At 40.3% G+C, this 23,672-nt stretch overlaps 1 protein-coding gene across 3 annotated transcripts in view; it reads left to right on the forward strand.

The window, feature by feature from the left end:
- ARHGEF3 (Rho guanine nucleotide exchange factor 3) overlaps positions 1-23,672 on the forward strand; it is a 268,433-nt gene that overhangs the window by 79,947 nt on the left and 164,814 nt on the right. For all 3 annotated transcript variants that reach the window (XM_034776302.1, XM_034776298.1, XM_034776299.1), the window contains exon 3: positions 1,142-1,208. In XM_034776302.1, the coding sequence (XP_034632193.1) occupies positions 1,142-1,208 (67 nt within the window). The remainder of the gene's footprint in view (positions 1-1,141; positions 1,209-23,672) is intronic.

Genomic DNA, 23,672 nt, shown 5'->3' on the forward strand with positions numbered 1-23,672 from the left:
TCATAAATTCTTTACTTTCCCATAGGTACGTGATTATTTATTTGAATAATGTGTTCTTCATGATTGAAAGGTGGTGGTGTTCCAAAATAATCCCAAAACAATCTGCCTCACCCAAACCTAACTGGAAATGTAAAAATGTAACTGTCAGATATGTTTAGAATCTGGCGGTCCCCTGACCCAGTTACAGTAGTTTACATTTGTGATGTGGTTGGAAGCTCTATGGTGATCATATGTAGCCAGGTTAAAAGTCAATCACAATATGATTAGGTCATACTCACCCTACACAAGTCAACAGTATTTGAAACAGGTGCCCTGTCACTGTTGTTTATATTATAGGCAGAGCCAAAATGCACTGAGTGATCCAGACAGCAAGATCTATCTTGGAGTGTATTTTTAAAATTATAAACATAAATGGCAGCTAGCAGTATTCTTGATGATGTGAGTAACACTGGGATTCAATTTGCCACCAATTTGTTGATTTGCTACACTTCAGCAGGTGACTTAACCTTTGTTTTAGTTTCCTCATTGGTAAAATCTCAATAATACTTGCCCAACGCTGTAAAGCGATTTGAGGTTTGCTGATAAAAGGCACTATACAAGTATAAAGTGGTGGTTGTGATGATTACTTTACGGAGATAACGGCATATGTAATTGTATGTATTGTAGGAGAGGAGTTCAGAATAAACTGAAACTGTAAATGTTGCCTGGTTTAAATGCATTTTGGATCTGTATGTCAACTGATAGCAAAAGTTGGTTAAGTTGCCTTTATCTTCTTCATGGTATAATTTTAGACATGGTCTGAAGAAGGCACAGCTGGTCTGATTCTTTTAGTAGTGTTGAAGTCATTGGGAGCTATGGGTGATGTGTGCTAAAAATCAATTCCATGTCTTAATAGATTTGTAAGGCTGCCTCTTTATTTTGGCTTTCAAACCATATGAAAATAGTGTTTACTAACTAAAGCGAAAACAGATATTTGTCAGGAATATATCCAGTTTAAACAAAACAGTAGGAAATCTAAGGTGTCCGTTTAGCACATATGTTGCTATTTCCCCACACTACTCCCTCTCTTGCCCAGTATTGATCCGGAGAGTCCCAGGCTAAAAATGCAAACAGTAAATGCTATCCTTGTCTCATCTTTCAGGCCTAAACGGCAACAACAGAACAACTTTTCCCTGTTTCCTTCCACGAAAGGCTGGAATTTCAGAGGGGTAAGTTTGGGTTTTTATTTATTGTTTATGTTCTCCCCCTCATATACTGCTGCTAACCCCCACCACAATTCACTTTGAAATTCAAAAATGTGAGGAGTGTTGGTATTAGATTTATGGCAAAGTAATTATAGAGAGGAGGTTTTAAGTTTGCAAGCCATTAAAGGCATCCACAAATACAACTTTCATTTGTACAAATTGCCTAATTTAAAGCAGTGTCAGTGATCAGGTGTTTATGGCAACTAAAGCTGAGGGACGTATTCATATTAATGGAATTTTCTTGTGAAATTTGGCTATTTTCATGTGTCAAAAACTTTAGTGAAATTGAAGCAAGAGCATTTATTTTTAACTGCATTTTTCACTACATGGGAATTAAAAAAAAAAAAAAAAAAGCCACCTGAAGCCAGGTTTTTACTGAAAATTTGCACATGTGAATTTTGGATAAGTACGGTTGGAGAAAGATAACAAAAAATACATGGTCTAATGGATTATGCACAAGGTTGGGAGCCAGGAGATCCTAAATTCTCTTATTATTCTGTCAGTGATTGGCCTGAGCAAGTCACTTAACTGCTGAGTCTCAGTTTCTCCTTTGTAAAATGGGGGGAAAAAATAAATATTTAGGAAGATAAATACAAATCATACAATTCTCTGCTTTTTTTCGTGCAAACCCTGTATTACTAGAGTTTATTGATCCTTTCATCTATTCCTTTGTGAGTTATATCTAAGGGCTGGTCTACACTTAGTCCGGACTTCGGACTAAGGTACGCAAATTCAGCTACGTTAATAACGTAGCTGAATTCGAAGTACCTTAGTCCGGACTTACCGCGGTCCAGACGCGGCCGGAAGTCTCCCCCCGTCGACGCCGCATACTCCTCTCGGCGAGCTGGAGTACCGGCGTCGATTGTGAGCACTTCCGGGATCGATCCCAGAACATCGATGGCGTGCCTCCGGACCAGCCGGTAAGTGTAGACTAGGCCTAAGACTGCATCACTCTCTGAGAGGAGGTCACAATCTTTATATTCCCTTGACTTTTGATTGGAAAACTGGGCTGGAATTTTCTTCAGGCACAGGTATTCCCACATAATAATTCAGCCAAAAGGGATACTGTAAACTAAACTGAAAGGTTAATATTTGCTGAGGCAGCAGAAACTGTTTATGAATGTCTGCTGTAGCTCTCACACATGTACAGCAAGTCACTTTCTCCAAAGGATGCAATTTAATTGTTTTGCCTACAAATGCTTTAAAATGATTTGATTACATGTCAAAAAAAGATACAAATTTGTGGCAGTTATGGTGATGATCCTGGACAGACTCGTGTGTGTGTATTTATAGTAGCTTAATGGAAGGCTGGTAGAAAGATTTGTCTCTTACATACAGTATTTTATGAATTTAGATCTCAGTTCAACAAAGTATTTAAGCACATATTTCATCCCCATTCAACAAAGCACTGAAGGACGTGCATGTGCTTAAATGTTTTATAAGTAGGGACTGGATACTGGCAGGTTAAGGTGGGTATTTTATCTTTATATAATTAAATACATAATATAATATAATAAGTATATAATAAGTCTTTCTCAATTTTCATAATTTATACTGTCTATTTAATTTTGCAATATATTCAATTTGGACACTGTAAATAGACTAGTTAGTTTCACTCTTGTTTGTAGACAATTTTGTATTTTCATAATTTAGCTCTGACACATTAACAGGATGCTGCCATATTGGGGTTACAAATGTTGCAGAGGAGTGTTGTTCTCTTAAATAAAACTTCCCCATAAAACTAAAAATGTGGAACTATTTCTACCAAATAAAATAAAATTTGGGACGGTAACAATTTGGGGAATCTGTCTATGTACAACTTAACAAATTCTGGTTGATATGAAATTGTTGAATCATGGAAAGCCTTAGTGGTTGTGGAGTCAGCCATCTGCCGTTACAGATGTTGCAGATCCCTCCCCGACCAGGTGCTGTGATTTGTCACCTTGGGACAATGGGTAGTGCTGTTGAACATCCTTCCAAGATACTTTTGGAATGGAAAGTATTGCATTATCATCATTCTCTATGACTACATCATGTGCTTTTTCTCAAATACAAAACAGAAATATTTATTGACTACTCAGCAATTTTGCTGAAAATGATTGTGAAATGATAGATTTAATGATTCTAAGGAAAGGAGGAAGTGAGAGCAGCAGTATAAGGACAATAGGCTTCAGAAACGCCGACTTCATCAATCTCAGAGAAATAGTAGGTAAGGTCCCAGGGGAAAAAAATATAAGGGATAAAGGAGTTAATGAGAGCTGGTAATTTCTCAAAGAGACAATATTAAAGGCCCAACTGCCAACTATCTTGATGTGAAGGAAAGACAGGAAGACTATTAAGAGGCCCATATAAATCCATCAGGAGCTCTTCAATTACCTGAAAATCAAAAAGGAATTCTACAAAAAATGGAATCCTGGACAATTTGCTAAGGAAGAATTCAAAAATATAGCACAATCATGTAGGGACAAAATCAGAAAGTCTAAGGCACAAAATGAGTTATGCCTAGCAAAGAACATAAAAGGCAAAAAGAATAAGTTCTTTAAATAAACGAGGAGCAAGAGAAAGATGAAGATAAGTATAGGCCCTCTATTTAGCGGGGAAGGGTAGCTAATATGTTATGACATCAAAAAGGCTGAGTTGTTTAAGTCCTACTTTGCTTTAGTCTTCACTATAAAGGTTAATGGTGGCCAGATACTCAACACAATTAATATTGTAATAAGCCAGCAAATGGCACCTAAGGGCAGTCAATTCCTGGAGGATCAACGGCTTGAAGGGGCAAGATGACAGAGGATTCCATGGCAGATGGGAGGAGCTTGAGGGCCATCTTGGCTGTAGTGTTGGGAGGGGGGTATGAGAGACGGAGGGCACTGTGTGGAAGGAAGAAGGACTGTGTTGCTTTGGGAGTGGGTGTGCATAAGCCAGGGGAAAAGGAGCTGTGACAGACACTACCAGACTGTGACTTGTCAGCACTTTGGACTTAAACTCGCAGGTGTCCTGAGGGAATGTGAAGGCTGAGTAACTGAGGAGCAGCATTCCACCTAGGCTTACCACCTGGCCGGTATTTGACCAGTCTCGCTGGGTATTTTTTATGGATTTGCAAATTGCCAGAAAAATATTTAATTTAATCTGCTGGATTTTTTTTACGTGGGTCTAAAGATTTCCATTATTATCATAATACACTGGGATATCTAAAATTAAAAGTGTCTGTGTCCAGCTAAAGAAGCTGCAGTGTTCCCACCTCCGCAGTTTAAGCTGTAACAGATCAACACTGTTGAAAATACAGCAGCTGTCTGCCTACCAAGACACAAGTGCACCATGCCTGTGTGTGTGAGAGAGGCTATGAGTCATGCAAGAGTGAGGAGACATGTGAGGCATATTAAATAATGGAAGATCAGGGTGATGGTGTGAGTGATCCTACTACACCCCTGAAATAAAGCTCGCTTCAGAAAAGGCACATTCAATGACAACTGGCTAAATGAAACTACATTTGAGACTGGCTAGCAAATGTGCTGCTAAAACAAATGCCCATTTGTGGACAGTGATGGTATCAGTTTTATCTATATGTGTTATCTCTCTAGATACTGTTAGTGGCTGTTGAAGGGGGCAGTTGTTGTGGAGTTGCCTGGAGGTTGGGGTTGGGGTTGGGGTTGCGGTTGGCTTGCCTTGGGTGGTGGGGGATTCTGGTTTTTTTGCATTTCAAAGATGGTAACCCTAATTCCAACAGGCTGGAGGCCCAGACTGAGCAACGCAATCCACGAAGCTAACATCTCAGCTTTATGTGCAGCACTGGTGGGGTTAGAGCCTTGGATGGGGAGTGATGGTTTTGGGCACATCTGGATGTGCTACTGTTTTACTGTTGCTGAATTCCCTTACATTTTCCACCCATCTCCATTTTGGCCCATTGGTCTGTCCCTATTCTTCTGCCTAATATTCTTTTATATAAATGCTTTGAACACTTCTCAGTGTGTAACTAGGTTTTGTATCAGGAGTTTCCAGACCCACATAAGAAAAGGGGGCAAATGCCTGACAGACAGAGGAATAAGTGAAAGCACGCTACTGTGGGGCATCTATCAGCACCTGTGTCCAGCACAGAGGGGTGAAGGTGGATGAGGTGGCACAATATTAACAACATAGGGGAAAGAATGCAAGCCAAATTAGGGAAAGAACAGGGTAAAGAATATTTATGGAAGTTAGATGTACTCAAGTCAGCAGTGCCTGATGAAATTCATCCTAGGGTACTTAAGGAACTAGCTGAAGCAATCTTGGAACCATTAGCAATTATCTTCAAGAACTTCATGGACGATGGGTGAGGTCCCAGAAGCAGTAAATGTGATGTATGTTGATTTTAGTAATAGCCTCAGAACATTCCCATAAACAAGCTAGGAAAATGTGGTCTAGATGAAATTATTATAAAGTGGGTGTACAACTGGTTGAAAGACCATAGTCAGAGTAGTTATCAATGGTTCATTGTCAAGCTGGGAGGGCGTATGTAGTAGGGTCCTGCAGAGGTCAGTCAGTCAGATACTATTCAGTATTTTCATTAATGACTTGGATAATGGAGTGGAGAGTATACTTACAAAATTTTCAGATGATAGCAAGATGGGAGGAGTTGCAAGTGCTTTGGAGGACAGAATTAGAATTTAAAACGACCTTGACAAATTAGAGAAGTGGTCTGAAATCATTAAGATGAAATTCAATAAAGACAAGGGCCAAGTACTTTACTTAGGAAGGAAAAATCAAATGTATAACTACAAAATGAGGAACAACTGGCTTGGTGTTAGTACTTTTGAAAAGAATATGGGAGTTTATAGTGGATCACAAATTGAATGAGTCAACAGTGTGATGCACTTGCGAAAAATGCTAATATTCTGGGATGTATTAAAAAGAGTGTTGTACATAAGACATGGAAGGTAATTGTCCCACTCCACTCAGCACTGGTGAGGCCTCAGCTGGAGTACTGTTGCCAATTCTGTGCACCACACTTTAGGAAAGATGAGCACAAATTGGAGAGAGTCCAAAGAAGAGCAACAAAAATGATAAAAGGTTTAGAAAATTTGACCTGTGATGAAAGGTTAAAAAAACTGGGCATGTTTAGTCTTGAGAAGAGAGGATTGAGGGGGGACCTGATAAGTTTTCATTTACATTAAGAACTATTACAAAGAAGATGGTGATCGGTTGTTCTCCATGTTCACTGAAAGAGGGATAAAAAGTAATGGGCCTAATCTGCAGCAAGGGAGATTTAGCTTGGATATTAGGAAACATTTTCTAACTATAAGGATAGTTAAGCTCTAGAATAGGCATCACTGGAGGTTTTTAAGAACCGATTGGATGGGATGGTCTAAGTTGATTTGGTCCTGCCTCAGTGCAGCAGACTGGACTTGATATCCTCTGCAGGTCTCTTCAAACCCCTACATTTCTATGATTCTACTTCTATCTTTTTGTTTTTTTCTTGATGATTATACCACCTCCATCTACTAATGGACCAATATTGTTGTTAGTATTCTTTTTCTTCCTAATATACGTTAAAAAAACTCCTTATTGTCCTTAACTCTGCTGGCCATAGATTTCTCCTTCTGTCCTTTTGCTTCCTTTATCAATTTTCTACAATTCCTACCTTTTGATTTATATTCATTACTATTAACTTCCCATTTCTTCCATTTGTTATATATCTATATCTGTGTGTATCTATGTGTAAAATATATATTCACATATATTTACTGCCCCTCTAGGCCAGGTTGGTTTTTTAACTAATAAGGCCTTCTTTCTTGATCTGTGGGATTGTAGCTTTTGGGATATTTCTGAGCATCCAGTAAAGTGTTTTTAAACAATTTCCAATTAGCATTCATATTTTTTCTGTTCAAATTTTTCCTCACTGCTGATTTAACTCACAATTGTCAGCTTTGTGAAATTTACCCTTTAAAGGAACCTAGTATAAACACTACTGAACTTTATTCTGTTTGCACATAACAAATGTGATCAAGTAATGATCACTTGTACCTAAGCTACCACTAGTTTTTAGTTCTGTGATCAATTCTTCTTTATCTGTCAAGATGAGGTCTAATATGCAATTGCCCTATGTTGGATGCTACACTTTCTGAGTTAGGAAATTGTCATCTATAATATTTAGACATTCCAAGGAAGGTTTAGTACTGGCAACAAGAGACCCCAAGCATTTTGTAGTGGTAATTTTTCACAAAACCTATACAAGAATGCAGTTACAGAACCAAATATTAATTCCTTGGAAAAGTTTGGACCAATTACCTTAAAGGGTCAAGGAAGAACCTGCATCAGTAGCCCACCTGACTTGTCTGGACACTTAAATACACTGACAAGTGACCACTGGACAAGAGAGCCAAATTTCATTCAGCATTTGCAACTCTTTGGCATCAGCTTTGCTTTGATGGATGGAAAAAGTGTGTTCAGAAAAGCTTAGTGAGCTGACTTCAGGTCAATAAGGTTTTGGTACAGATGGTGAATAATAAAAATAAATGTTGATATCTTTTCTAACAGGAGTACAATTCTAACTGGATAAAAAGAAGAGTTGAATTAATGTTAATGACAGAACAGTGAGTTTGGTGCTGTCACACTTGGGCATGACAAACAAATCTCTGAGGAGCTCTTGAAATTTGTTCACTGCTGATGATTTGTTGAAAACTTATATAGTATGTCATCTAGAAATGGCATAAAAGATTATTTCAACAGCCCCAAAGCCACGAGGACAACCAAAAGTGGCAAAGGAATGAAATGAAAACATTGTGCTCACTTCCCAATCTTCATTTGACAGTTTGATAGTTTAAAATGTCTGTCTGGTATTGAGAAAAATGGGTCTGTTTAAAGCATCAATCAGCATACACCAACACAAACCTCAAAGTGAGATAAGGAGGGCCTGGATGTTAAACATTTACCAAGGGAAACTCCTCTTCATTTCTTGTAGTTGCATTAATTTATTTTATCAGGGGAAACTTTTTTTCCCCACCTATGCTGATAGCAATCAATTTGAGCCCTGTATATAGAGATCAACAGATCTTCATATGTCTGTTTCTTAATGGGAAGTTCCGCGACTAAAACAGTCATATAGTACCACTAAACTTAGTGATGATGTGTGTGTAACCGGCAAAGAGTAGCCGGTGCCCTACACTGAACCTGATGACATTTCTTGTTCTGTCTATCCTGTAATACAGTAACTTTAGAATACTGCACCCAGTCATTTCCAAAACTTCAGGCATCAGCGGGCTGAACCCTATGTATTTTGGTGAAAGTAAAAAAACCTGGTGCTGCAGACAGAGGAATCTTTCTGGCGCTCCCTGCTAGTGCCTATACATATCAGAGGCAGTAGTTTAACTTGCTCTGTGGGAAGAGTTTGTAGCCAGGAGTCTAATAGACATGAGGGTATTAGAGGGAAGGAGAAATATGGACCTGGAGGGAGCAGAGGAAAAAGTAGGGGTAGAGGGAAGCAGCAGAGACCAAAGGGATGAGGAAGTGGTGGGGGAAGCTGTGAGAGGGGTCCACGATGATTTAAAATGGAGAGCATAGACTGTAGACTAGACTCTGGATGATTATTTGAATAATGTAAAAACAAAATACAGACAATGTGATGATTTGGTGAATCTTTCTGTACAACTTATAGGTTCTGGTTGATAGTATAAAGTTATTCTTATGAAGTTGATGTATTTTTTTGAATACCTGTAGTGGATTTCATCCTTGCTGACATGGGCTGTTTTTGTCATGTACTTTCCAGATCAGGTACAATGGTGGGAGTGGGGAGAGGAATAGAGGGGTCAGCACTAGTTCCAGGGGTTGGGCAATTGGACTGTGATGTCTTAGGTCTTGGCAGGGGGTCCTAGACAGAGGATCTGCAGCTCAAGAGTGTGCTTAAAGAACCCAAGCCAAGAGCAGTGCCTGGACATGGTTCAGACTCTGGTGGCTCAAAGCACACTGAGTCAGCAGTTGAATCCCTCACAGCAATTTGAATGTCCAAGATGGGGGGAGCTCAACTAGATTTGTGACAAATGGGTTTGATATGGAGAAGTTACTAGAAGACCAACGGGGAAAAAAAAGTTGCCTGGTCAGTGAGGAATGGTGGGTTTGTGGGAATGATTGGAAAGGACCATCATTTCACCCCTGCTTATCACTGAGATAGGCATGTCTATTCTGTTCAACAAAAAACAATTACAATCTTCTGCAATATTGCATTGTTGGTTTTTCTCTCTTCCTTTCCCTACACACCCAAATTGGCTGAAAAACCTCACTGCTAAAATCAAATAAAAAAATGAATAGTGAAATCTAAACCAACATTTCTGCTTGAAATATTTTTAGAGGTATGTGTTTGGTGTGCAGTTGCCTGAAGATTGGAGATAATTTACTGCAGCGCGGTTTCTCTTTATTTCCTCCTTTTTGTTCCATTTCCTTTTTAGTTTTACAAAGTATTTAGCTAACCAAGCTGCAGATGCTCCCACCTGTGAGCAAAGCCAGTATAATTTATTAGATGCCTGACATAAAAATATGCTAAACATACTGAGGTCAGTTTTTGATGCATAAGCAGTTTCTCTGCTATCCTGATCTCAAGTCTGTGGGGGGAAAAGGTAACTTGCATGCCAAATGAGATAAATTCCACAATTCTCAGACTGTATTTACAAAAAGTATTTACAATACTTGCACATGTATTTTATGCAAGTTGGCTGACTTCAATTATTCCTATAATGAAACAAATCTAAGCAGGGTAAAAGTTAGTAAGAAAGAAAGAAAAGTTTTTCTTAGCTCTGATTGGCAGGTTAGTTACATAAAAGAACTTTTCAATAAAAAGTAGCCACCTACATCTCCTACGCTCCTGGATTCCTATAGCAATTTAACACTTGATTGCACTTAATGCATTTATCTATTGGTTTTTATCTCTTTGACTAAACAACAATAATAAGACTGTTAATAGGAGCAAAATTCAAGTAATATCAGACTGGTCTCACTTGAGATTAAATTGGAGTAAAATTATATGCTGGTGATTCCAATTTGAAAGTGCTACAGTGCCCTGTTATTCCCTAAAAAGCACAGGAGTACTTGTGGCACCTTAGAGACTAACAAATTTATTAGAGCATAAGCTTTCGTGGGCTACTGCCCACTTCTTCGGATGCATCACACCCAGGAGTTATGTGGGTTACATACTTCCCCTAGCTGAGCAAGTGCATCCCGAGCATCGGAGACTTCCCAGTTGAAATCCCAGACAAGCCCCCACTTGTAACACCGACAGACCCCGGTCGTCGGTGGGCAGGATCGAACCTGGGACCTCTGGAACTATATCCAGTGGCTATAGTAGACTTAGATTATCAGAAAGCCTTTGACAAGGTTCCTCACCAAAGGCTCTTAACCAAAGTAAGCTTTCATGGGATAAGAGGGAAGGTCCTCTCCTGGTCTGATAACTGCTTAAAAGATAGGAAACAAAGGGTAGGAATAAATGGTCGGTTTTCAGAATGGAGAGAGGTAAGTAGTGGTGTCCCCCAGTCCTATTCAACATATTCATAAATGATCTGGAAAAAGAGGTAAATAGTGAGGTGGCAAAATTTGCAGATGATACAAAACTACTCAAGATAGCTACTGTAAGTCACAGACAGACTGCGAAGAGATACAAAAGGATCTCATAAAACTGGGTGTCTGGGCAACAAAATGGCAGATGAAATTCAATGTTGAAAAATACAAAGTAATGCAGATTGGAAAACATAATCCCAACTATACATATAAAATGATGGGGTCTAAATTAGATGTTACCACTCAAGAAAAAGATCTTGGAATGATTGTGAATAGTTCTCTGAAAACATCCACTCAATGTGTAGTGACAGTCAAAAAAGCGAACAGAATGTTGGAATTTATTAAGAAAGGGATAGGTAATAAGACAAAAAATATCATATTGCCTCTATATAAATCCCTGGTACACCCACATCTTGAATACTGAGTGCAGATGTGGTTGCCCCATCTCAAAAAAGATTTATAGGAATTGGAAAATGTTCAGAAAAGGGCAACAAAAATGATTAGGGGTATGGAACGGCTTCCATATGAGGAGAGATTAATAAGACTGGGACTTTTCATCTTGGAAAAGAGACGACTAAGGGGGGATGTGATAGAGGTCATGATAGAGGATATAAATTAATGACTGGTGTGGAGAAAGTAAACAAGGAAGTGTTATTTACTCTTTGTCATAGCACAAGAACTTGGGGGCACCCAATGAAATTAAGAGGCAGCAGGTTTAAACAAACAAAAGGAAGTATTTCTTCACATAATGCACAGTCAACCTGTGGAACTCTTTGCCAGAGGATGTTGTGAAGGCCAAGATTACAACAGGGTTCAAAAAAGAACTAGATAAATTCATGGAAGATAGGTCTATCAATGGCTATTTGCTAGGATGGTAGGGATGGTGTCCCTAGCTTCTGTTTGCCAGAAGCTGGGAATGAGCGACAGGGAATGGATCACTTGATGATTACCTGTTCATTCCCTCTGGGGCACCTGGCATTGTCTACTGTCAGAAGACAGGATACTGGGCTAGATGGACCTTTGGTCTGACCCAGTATGGCCGTTTTTATGTTCTTATGGAGCTAAATGCACGAACCAGGGCCGCCCAGAGGATTCAGGGGGCCTGGGGTGTTCCCGGAGTGGGAGGACCCCCCGCCGCCGAATTGCTGCCAAAGATCCGCAGTGGAAGAAGCTCCGGGGGCCCAGGCCCCATGAGAGTTTTCCGGGGCCCTCAGAGTGAGTGAAGGACCCCGCTCCAGGGGCCCCGAAAAACTCTCGTGGGGCCCGGGGCCTGGGGCAAATTGCCCCACTTGCTTCCCCCCCCCCCCCCCAGGCAGCCCTGGCATGAACCTCTACTACATGAGTTAAAAGCCACATAGCCTTTAGTTAAGGCTGTAGAGCAGACTCATTAATCTCTCTCTAAGTGGTCTCGGTGCCACTAGATGGGACAGAACACCATACCCAGGAGGTGTGTGGGTTACACTGTCTTTCTAGGGGCCTTTCTAGGGGATCCTTTAGGATTTGTCTACACAGGGAAATTGACCAACATAACTATAGTGGAATAATTAATAATTAGCAGCTCCCCTATAAGCTTTAACTTGAGCTGCTAACTCAAGTTAAAAGATGAGTTGCTGGGTCTTTGTTTCTATTTTAATCCTGGTTAGCTAACTTGAGTTATGAACACACTTTTTTTACAGTGTAGGCATAAAATAAGACCTGCTGCACTGACATTTAAGCACTCTTGGGGAGACATGCTCTGCACTTAGGGCCCAGCACAGAGATGGAGTTTCCCCAAAGTATTATGTAGTGTGGAGAAGCTTCATCGGTGATTATTGAAAGAGACATATCAGTGGGACCTGGAGGATTGTTTTTCATTTTTGCTAGCAGATAGAATGCACATGGTCCTTTGCTCTCGTGATGGAAGAAGCCAAACAAACTCTTTTTCTCTCTACCACCCACATGTGCTAATTAGGTGCATCACGTAACTGTAAAATGCAACCGAGGAAACATTTTAAAGAGCATTAGGCTGTTTTGGAAGAACAACTTTCGCTTCCTTATTTCTGATAACCTGAATTTCCCTTTGGGCAGAACAAATGGGTCACCGAATGCTTGTGTTTACAAGGTAACTGTAATAGAGACGATGGTTACACATCTGCCTTGCACAACAAACTGTTTACAGACCTGGTGATTAGAGCTGTGATTGCAGTACATAGATAAACTAGACACTAGTTTTCATTTAGAAAAGTATGGGTCTTGATATCTGCCTTCTTAATCTATGGAAGGAGTTTTAATTTTTTTAATTTGTTGTTGGTTTTTGTTGTTGAACAATCTAATAGACTTATTGTTGATTACTCACTAGACTAATTTCTACTGGAACAGAAAGGTTTATGTTGGCAAACGAGGGGAGATACTATCAGAAATTCATTGTGTGGCATTTGCGTAACTGGATAGCAAAGTCAGTTCCAACTACAGTTCCAAAACACATATTAGATTAGCTGTACTTTTTAATATATACACTGAACTGGGAAAAAAAAAGCAGTTCACCGTGACAAATTACAGACAATGTTGAAATTAATAATGCATAATTCCAAACTGATGTGTTGATTCAACACATTTTAGTTACCATGATAATCCCACTGTATCCAACAAAGTATCATATGAATAATTACCTTCAGCCAGGACATTTTTTTTTAAGTCTGAGCAGAATATTGTTAGTTTGCAAACACATTTACTGTTCAAGTCTGTGATTAATCAGCTAGTGAGATCCTTTTTCCTTTCATAAAATCTTTGTGAATGCTTTGGTCTATTGAGATAAAGAATAATCTTTAAACCCTTTGTCTTACAGTAGTTTATTATGCATCTGATAGCCAAAATGGCACATAAAGTTGATTGTAATTGTTAATGATAACTAAAGAGTTCTACAATGCTGAGGTGGCTGTAGTATTATCAGTGAATGCTGCCTGTCAATGTTTGTTTATGGAGGGTTTCTTAATGCATCTAAGGATTAAGTACATAAAACCATTAATGAGCCTAATACACACATTTACTCCATAGCCCAGTAAAAGTATTGTTTCCAGGTTAAAAACATAAAACCGGCCATACTGGGTCAGACCAATAGTCCATCTAGCCCAGTATCCTGTCTTCTGACAGTGGCTAATACCAGGAGTTTCAGGGGGAATGAACGGAATAGGTAATCATCAGGTGATTCATCCCCCGTCGCCCATTCCCAGTTTCTGGCAAACAGAGGCTAGGGTCTGGGGCAGCAGGTTTGTATAATTTTTGGTGGTACCCAGAATGGGTCCAAGTCTCATTCCCCCCCCCCACACACACCTGCCTTGTAAGCTGATATATATATATTTTTAAATAATGTAAAAATGGACTGGAAACAGTAAGTGTTTAACAGTTTCCCTATATTGCACAATATCACTATCATAAGAAAAATATATTTAACTAAGAATATCAACTTTATTAACTCTTTTGAATACGGAAACAACAAAGCACTCTTGGATCAATAACCCTCAAAAGCAAATACTTTCTAAAATTAAAACAAAATGTAGCCCCTTCTTTTGCGATGTTCTTCAGGAGGCAGCAAACACTTTTTGTTGTTGTTCGGTGGGGGAGGGGGCTGTCCCTTGCCCAGTGTGGGGCTGGAGCAGTGACTGCGGGGGATGGTGGGGGCAGGGTGTCATGACACTCATCCAAGCCACAGCTGCTCAGGTCCAGGAAGCCCCCTCGCCTCCCCTGTGATGGGTGGCGGGGGAGAGGGAGCTGCCATCACATGTGCACCTCCTCCCCTGCTTCTGCCCCTCACCATAGCCTCACTGGGGGTGGGGGATGGACCTGCCCCTTGCCAAGTTTGGTGGTGTGTGCGGGCGGGGTGGGGGCAGGGTGTCATGAGTCTGACACTCACCCAAGCCCCAGCTGCTCAGGTCCAGACTCCAGGAAGCCCCCTTAGAGTCGGAGTCGTCTCCCGGTGGGTACTGGGGGTAGGGGCTGCCATCACGTGTGCACCTCCACCCCTTCTCCGTCCACAGGCGCAGCAGCTGCCGCTGGTGCTGCTCCCTTTGTTGTACCCAGCAGCGGCTGGCAAGGGAGTGCAGTGCAGAGTGGCAGGGCAGCTGCATGCTGCCCAGGGCGCAGGCAGGGACGCTCTGGGGGAGGCATGCGGGAGCAGCAGGCAGGGCCGGGGGAGGCACGAAGGGGCAGCAGGTGGGGCCAGAGGTCTGGGCCCTGAATATTGGAGCACGGGCACTACGGGCCCATATAACTCGCCGCCCCTGGCTAGGAACACTTCAGAGCATGGTTTTGCATCTCTGCCTATCCTGCCTAATAGCCACTGATAGGCGTATCCTCCATGAATTTATCCAGTTCTTTTTTGAACCAGATTATATGCTTGGCCTTCACAACATCCTCTGGCGAAGAGTTCCTGAGGTTGACTGTGTGTTGTGTGAAGAAATACTTCCTTTTGTTTGTTTTAGACCTGCTGCCTGTTAATTTCATTTGGTGACCCCTAGTTCTTGTGTTATCAGAAGGAATAAATAACACTTCCTTATTTACTTTCTCCACACCAGTTATGATTTTATAAACCTTTATCATAACCCCTCTTAGTCATCTTTTTTCCAAGCTGAAAAGTCCAAGTCTTATTAATCTCTCCTCATATGGAAGCTGCTCCATACCTCTGATCATTTTTGTTGCCCTTTTCTAACCTTTTCCAATTCCAATCTATCTTTTTTGAGACGGGGCGACCACATCTGCACATAGTATTCAAGATGTGAGCGTACTATGGATTTCTATAGAGGCAATATGATATATTCTGTCTTCTTCTCTATCCCTTTCTTAATGATTCCCAACATTCTGTTCACTTTTCTGACTGCCGCTGCATACTGAGTTGATGTTTTCAGAGAACTATCCAGAATGACTCCAACATCTTTTTCTTGTATGGCAACAGCTGATTTAGACCCCATCATTTTATATGTATAGTTGGGATTATGTTTTCCAATGTGCATTACCAACATTGAATTTCATCTGCCATTTTGTTGCCCAGTCACCCAGTTTTATGAGATCTCTTTGTAACTCTTCACAGTCTGCTTTGGACTTAACTATCTTGAGTAGTATCTGCAAATTTTGCTACCTCACTGTTTACTACTTTTTCCAGATCATTTATGAATATGTTGAATAGGACTGGTCCCAGTACAGACCCCTGGGGGACACCACTGTTTACCTCTCTCCATTTTGAAAACTGACCATTTATTTCTACCCTTCGTTTCCTGTCTTTTATCCAGTTACTGATGCATAAGAGGACCTTCCCTCTTATCCCATGACTGCTTACTTTGGTTAAGAGCCTTTGGTGAGGGACTTTGTCCAAGGTTTTTGAAAATCTAAGTACACTATAACCATTGGATCACCCTTGCCCACATGGTTGGTGACCCCCTCAAAGAATTCTAGTAGATTGGTGAGGCATGATTTCCCTTTACAAAAACCATGTTGACTCTTCCCCATCAAATCTAATTACAGATCTAATTACAGATGTTCATTAATTACATCCAAGTTCTTTTATAAGTATAAAAGCCCTTTTAGACTGTAAGCACCTCAGAGCTAGAATTGTCTTTTGTTATGTGTTTGTACAGTGCCTAGCACAATAGAGTCCTGATATAATTGGGGTCCATAGAGACACTGTTATACAAATATGAATATAAACTTCATATGAAAACATAGGGATAGCCTCTTGTTTTATTGATACTCAGTTACTTGATGTAATGTTTTTCTTTTAGTTCTGTTCATAAAGAAAAAAGTATTGTCTTCTATCCCTTTAAGAAGGTTGTCTTGGTATGTTGCATTATCTATTTTGGGTGAAAAGAACAAGGAGTACTTGTGGCCCCTTAGAGACTAACAAATTTATTTGGACATAAGCTTTTGTGGGCTAAAACCCACTTCATCAGGTGTGCAGTTTTCTCTTCGACAGACATTGCTTGTAACTATCTCATGAACCTTTTTAAACGCTTTTAAAATGCTTTGTAATGAGGTTTACTTTTGTCTTGGGTGTGGCTTGTTATTTATAGTAAAAATGTTCCATACGCACTATAAACCTGTCACCCCTTCTATTTTGCACATACAAAGGATACTAACCTTTTGAAACAACATGTGATACAGCAGATAGATCTAGATGACACCCTCCCAATTTAAGTGCCATGTTCTGTTATATAACAGATTTCCTGTCTTTAATTATAGATAGGGTGTTACCTAGTGCTCCCACTGTTATTACTGCTATTTTCTTTGTTCAATAGCAGATGAACTTGAACTCTCTTCAGTTTAACTCAAACTGAACTCTGTCCATTTCTTGGTGTGGGTTTGTTTTTTTTCCTTTGATGGCTACTCTTTGAGAACATTGTGTGGTAAGACATTGTCACGACTAATTCCACCCCTGTGACTTTGTTCCAGGAACTTGCATTGAAATGGTTAAAACTAAAAAAATGACTCAAATACAGGTCATTTAAAAGTTGAACTTTATTCTTCTTGGTTTGCAAATTTAAACTTTCTTATGACTTAGCTTAGTAACAATGTGTTATAACCTATTTTGAGACTTATAATTATATATTAGAAAAACTGGTAGTCAGGGATGTGTCAGAGGAACGTTGGTGTTACTGGAGCCCGTTTAAAGATGCAATATTAACACCCACCTTGCCTTTCTTACCAAATTGAAAAAGTTTGATGACTTGGTTGCCAGTGCCACCATTATAAATAAGACCTACCCAATCCATTGATGTCACTGGTCAATCACAATTTAGGTACTTCCAAAGTTTGTCTCTTCCCTTCTTCAACCGCCTCTTCCATTCTCCAGTTCAATTGTTTCTTCCTCTCTTAGGCCAGTTTCAGACTTGGTGGCTCCTGCTTAATGCTGTGACTACACAGTGAATTTTTAAACAAAAGGAATTGTGAGGGAAACTTTATTCATCATAGATAACACCTTTTTAAAAGGCTGCAAGTGCACCATTTGCAGAAACACTTCAGAAGCGTTTCTGTGTTGCCAATGCTGGTGTCTTACCTCCACTGCCTCTCCATGGGAAGTTCCACAGGTTCCATTTTGAGGAAGACCGATCTTACTGTGACAGAATACGCAACATAATGCTGTAAGGACCAGTACAGAAAAGAAATGTAAATGGAAATGATCTCAAACTTACTATTTTTGCATTCATTGTTAAAAACAGTTTGAGGAGAGGGTCAGTGGATTTTAGATATCTCCCATGTTTGCTAGAAGCTTATTCCCAAGAGAGTTGGGCTTTTGAAGAAAACTCATTTTGGAAACAGTTCAAGGAAAATAATATTTTTAAGTACTGGTTTTTCTGGGTGGGTAAGAATGTTACTCCTCATAAGATCTTGAGTAGGAGTACAAAGGTTATTTGACCTCTATATTTGGCACTAGTTCTACCCCTGCTGGAATACTCTGTCCACAATTCAAGAAGGACGTTGATAATTTGGAAGAGGGTTCAGAGAAGAGCCACAAGAATGATTAAAGGATTAGAAGACCTGCCTTGTAGTGACAGACTCAGGGAGCTCAATCTATTTATCTTAACAAAGAAGGTTAAAGGGTGACTTAATTACAGACTGTAAGTATGCACATGGGGAGCAAATATTTAATAATGAGCTCCTCCGTCTGTCAGAGAAAGGTATAACATGATCCAACAGCTGGAAATTGAAGCTTGACAAATTCAGACTAGATATAAGGTGTTAATTATTAACATTGAGAACAATGTACCAGTGATCATGGTGTTTTCTCCATCACAATTTTAAAATCAAGATTTTAGATTTTTTTTTTTTTAAGGTCTGATCTAAGAATTATTTTGGGGAAGTTCTTTGGCCTGTATTATACAGAAGGTCAGACTAGAAGATCACAGTAGTCTCTTCTGATCTTGGAATATCTGAATCTGGAATTTGCCTTAGGTAAACTTAGAAGCCTAGTAAATGTCTACAAAATGAACACTTAATACTGAAAAAATTAGGTTTATCTTTCCGTAAATCAATATCCTCTTCAAAAGTGTTGCTGAAAGAGTCCACTTACAAAGCTAACAAAAGCAGAACAGAAATCAATGTGCCGTCACTTATGGCCCTCCCACATTTCCCTTGTTTTTGATATGGTTTTATTACCTCGCTGTACTATTTTGTGGCTATGGAGAGTTGCTAAACCTTTGTTGATAACATGAAAGCCAACTTATTTCATGTTTAAACTGCTTTTCAGCTTGATTCTTGTACTGAACTGCCTTGCTTATTTTATTAGCTTTCATATATTGCACTCTGTTTCAAGTGAATTATAACTTCAAAATTTAAAAAAAGCAAGCAAGATAACATATATAGATACTTCATGTATATTTAACTGAATTGTAATGTCTTGTGAAATGATGAACAAAAACTTTCAAGGTGACTTTATTGAATATCCAGGTTTAACATAATGTGCAGACGCCTACTAGCCAGTGGACAATCTGAAAGATGATAGGTTGCCCCCCCCCAAACAAGGTCAGTTCCCCCAGATTCTGGGAAAAGGAAAGAAGCTGGGATTCTTATTCGTGCTTTTCCTGTACCTGGTTTGGTGGTTCCATCTGAAGCCTCTACTCACCTGAGAAGGAGCACTCTCTCTTTTCTGCTACCATATCCCAGAGGCTTGTGTCCTGGGGGATTGGGGATGCCATTACTTTACCCATATCTCCCAACTTCCTGGCTGCTGCAAGGAGGATCCTGTGAGCAGGGCCGGCTCCAGGGTTTTGGCCGCCCCAAGCAGCCAAAACAAACAAACAAAAAAGCCGCGATTGCGAACTGTGGTGGCACTTCGGTGGGAGGTTCTTCGCTCCAAGCGGGAGTGAGGGACCGTCTGCCGAATTGCTACCGAATAGCTGGACCTGCCACCTCTCTCCGAAGTGGCTGCCCCAAGCACCTGCTTGCCAAGCTGGTGCCTGGAGCTGGCCCTGCCTGTGAGTCAAAGCATTTTCATGTTCTCCGGGCTTTTGTTAATAGCTTCAGCGCCTGCCTCTGCTAATGCCCATACTTTTACTAAGTACACCGCTACCTCGATATAACGCGACCCGATATAACATGAATTCGGCTATAACGCGGTAAAGCAGTGCTCCGGGGAATGCGCACTCTGGTGGATCAAAGCAAGTTCAATATAACGCGGTTTCACCTATAATGCGGTAAGATTTTTTTGCTCCCGAGGACAGCGTTATATCAGGGTAGAGGTGTAGTAGTAAAGTGAAATGGACGTGATTCTTTTCAGTTTCTGCACTTTGCTGCAGGGTTCTGAATAGCTCCAGTGAAACAGGCTAGAGTGTCTTTACTCTCACTCTTCTGCTGTTTTGGAAAGTCTGAGTAGCACCAGATGTACACAAGCTGACAGTAGATTGCTTGCTATATCTATATTTTAGGCAATCAAAGCACTTTACAGATTAATAACACCATACGTGTGTGTGTGTGTGTGTGTGTAAGTATTATACTCATTTTATAAGTGAGGAAACTGACACAGAAGTTTAGTATCTTGCCCAAGACTTCAGAGGGATTTTGATCTTGGACCATTAGTCCATACATATCTCTCCACTTCACTTTCTCTCTCTAACACGCAACTAAACATGACAGTGGTGTATTAACTACTTTTGCCTGCTATTTGGGCAGTATGTTTCTGGGAATTTGTCATGGAATGCTGGTGTTAACTAGTTATATAAAAAGAAAGCTAATGTTCTAGTGCTGCATTCCACTCATCAGCAATTCTAGCTCCACAGGTGATGAGTGAGCTATCTTCATAAGTTTGTGTATCTTGATTTTATCTATTTGTCATTTCTTGAGCTCAAACTTTTGTTGTGTTAGCCCCTTGAAATTTGATTCTGTTCTTTTGTTCCCCTCTTCTTTCACACATGTACACATTTATACAATGTGGGAACTCAAGCCATATTTTCATTCATTGCTGCAGTACATATGGAAGATGTCCCCATGGAAAATGACTAACTTGAATGTCAAGTGGATGCTGTTGGAGCTCATTGACACTGATGACATGCAGCGATCTCAGGTTGACAGATAGCAAGCCATTTGCTGACTAGCTGCAGAAAACATGCAAGAACGGTGACTTACATTGACTTTTGTAGAGTAGGTAAATAGCACTTTGTTCTGTGTTGTCAGCCTGTATTGATTCAGAAACTAACGAACAGGGCTGGCTCTAGGTTTTTTGCCGCCCCAAGCAAAAAAAATTTTGGCTAGGACCCAGGAGGGCAGAGCCGGGGGACTGCCCAGCAGAGGGCTGAGGAGCCGGGGCCCCGCTGCTATGGCCCCGCTGCTGCTGCTGGCCGCCCTGCCGCAGTCCCTAGGTGGCTCGGGCCGCTTCACCCAGCCCCGGCTGCAGCGCTGGTGGGGGGCAGCGCTGGTGGGCGGCCGCCCTGTGGCACCTGCAGGCGGCTCCGTGCGCCCCGCGGGGCAGCCCCCAGCCCAAGTGTCCCGCGCTCGGAGCCTGCCCGGCCATAAGGTGCGGGCGCTGTTCTCCGATGTGAACCTCAGCGGCCCCAGGGCGGGCCCCCCCCCCCATGCAAGACGCGCTGCTGCTGTCAGGGCCGGCTCTAGGCTTTTGCCGCCCCAAGGAAAAAAAAAAAGACTGTCTGGAATGCCGCCCCTGAAAATGTGCTGCCCCAAGCACGTGCTTGGTTTGCTGGTGCCTGTAGCCGGCCCTGCTAATGAAAGGTGGCAGTCTGTTTTAAAAATACCTATGTGAAACAATTTGGTAGTTCCCAATGGACAAATGTCTGTATAACAAAAACCGCCATCAGAAGAGACACATGTTGGCCTTTTTATTGAATCTGCCAATCAGAGTTGCCAAAGATTGAATGGCTGTGAACGCTGAACTACCCCTTCATCCCTTCAGATGATCAGTCCATGTCAGGCTGAGAGACAGTATAGAAGACTTACCGTATCCAGCACTATTAATTCAACACTTTTCATTTGCACTGAAGATATAATAGTCTAATATTTCTTTCTGAAACCTCCTTTCTTTTGTTTTTCTGCAGTGTTCAGTGATTGGGTTGGGTAAGGATAACCTCACTGTTTGAAAAGGGGTAGCAGTGAAAAGCTTTATTTGCAATTACACCGCCATGCGTTCTTTTTTAGGAGTATTTTTCATTGCTGTGCAGTTACCTTGAGCTGAGTCATATGTCTCGGAGGCTATTTTCTAATGGCTTGGGACCTCTCAACTTTTGATATGCATGTGCATATACTTATGTGCTGCTGCAGCTAATTTGCCAGTGCACACATCAGTATGCCTCATGTGTCAAAGCAAAATTGAGACTTATCTACATTCTGCAAATGCATTTTAGGCTTCAATAGCTTATCCTACAAAATTTCAGTGTACAAACACTGGGACATATGCTATCAGTCTGTGACAGAACTGCATTGGAAGTTATAAATGTGTTTTTGTTTGTCTTTAAGGCAGAATAACTCTTTCAATACATTTTGGAAATGTAACACATAATTTCATAAGAAATGTATTGGAACTTCATTTGAAATAATTAAGAATTAGCATATAATTGTAATATAATAATTCAAAACCACAATACATAGTATAACTAGGTTATTCAACTATCAAAGTTACATATTCTCATTTTAATTTGCTGCTGGCTGTATATGCAGCAAAATTTCAAATTTACTCTTTGGCCTTGTATTATACATATATTCATCTCTTTTGTATTATATCAATACATAAAGGAGCACGGATACAGCAAGGTTAAGTGTTTACATATTGTGATCGCCAGGAAGTGGTATAAGGAAATTTGAGTGTTACCAGGAAATGATTTTATAGTCCCTGCCTGCCTACTTCAGTTTTTTTTGCAATTTAACTCCTATAAAATTCATAAGACTTTAAAAAGGTTTGTTCTTTTGAGGATCACAGAAATATTTTAAAAATAGCTTCCCTGATGATTTTACTTAGTTACTTCAGCCTATCTGGTGCAAGGAAAAGCTGGTAATGACTATAAGAATTTAACATAACAAGGAGAATACATTACATTTAACAGTTTTAAGGTTACTTTGCCATACTACTGCAGTCAGGGAAGTCTTGTTCTGTCCTGTTTCTGGAGTCTTGTCTATCTTGGTTGCTTTTATCTGCATTAAACTGATTTGTGCATGCATCTAGACCTCTTATAATCTTCTTTCATTTTGCAACACTAGACTCTTAAGATGTTTGATCTTTAGCCAGCACTATTCAGTGGGAGCAAATCTACAGTTCACTGATCTACTGTAGAACTGCACTTCACAGAACAGAGTTCTTCCTGCACCAGTTCATTGGTTCAAATAACAAACAGGGTAACTGTGATTTGGCTGAAACGACACATCAGGCATCATTCTTGAGGGGATGTGTAGCAAGCACAAGAGTTCATTTGTGTGACAGAAGCAATTTCATCTACTGGTATTTCTTTTGGTTCAATAATATATGAAGCTGTACCCCAAAGATGAAAAATTTTTGAGATGAAGTTCACATGGAGGATTTACTTAAAATTTAGAAATATTTGCATGTTCCTAAAGATTTCTGTTGAGGGAACTCTCGTTAACAGTGTCAAAAGATTTTTAGAAGGTAATGGGGGGAGAAATTTTGCACAGTTAGTAACTTGCATTTTAGTGTGCAAAATGCTACAATAGTTCATACTCCCGTAAATAATTATTCTCTACAGTCCACTTTTCAGATTATGTTGTTGAAAGCTTTTCCTACTTTTAGCCTTTGTGTGTGTGTGTTTTATTTATATATATATATATTGTGTGTGTGTGTTTTATTTATATATATATATATATTTAGGTCTGTTCAAAAATATTTTTCTTAATTAAGGTCAGGCTGTGCAAAAGTGACCAGTGATTTTTGGGTGTCTCAATTTCTAGATGCCCAACTTGAGACACCTCAAGGGGACCTGATTTTTTCATAAA

Source organism: Trachemys scripta, chromosome 7 (assembly GCF_013100865.1).
Source record: "Trachemys scripta elegans isolate TJP31775 chromosome 7, CAS_Tse_1.0, whole genome shotgun sequence".
NCBI lineage: Eukaryota > Metazoa > Chordata > Testudines > Emydidae > Trachemys > Trachemys scripta.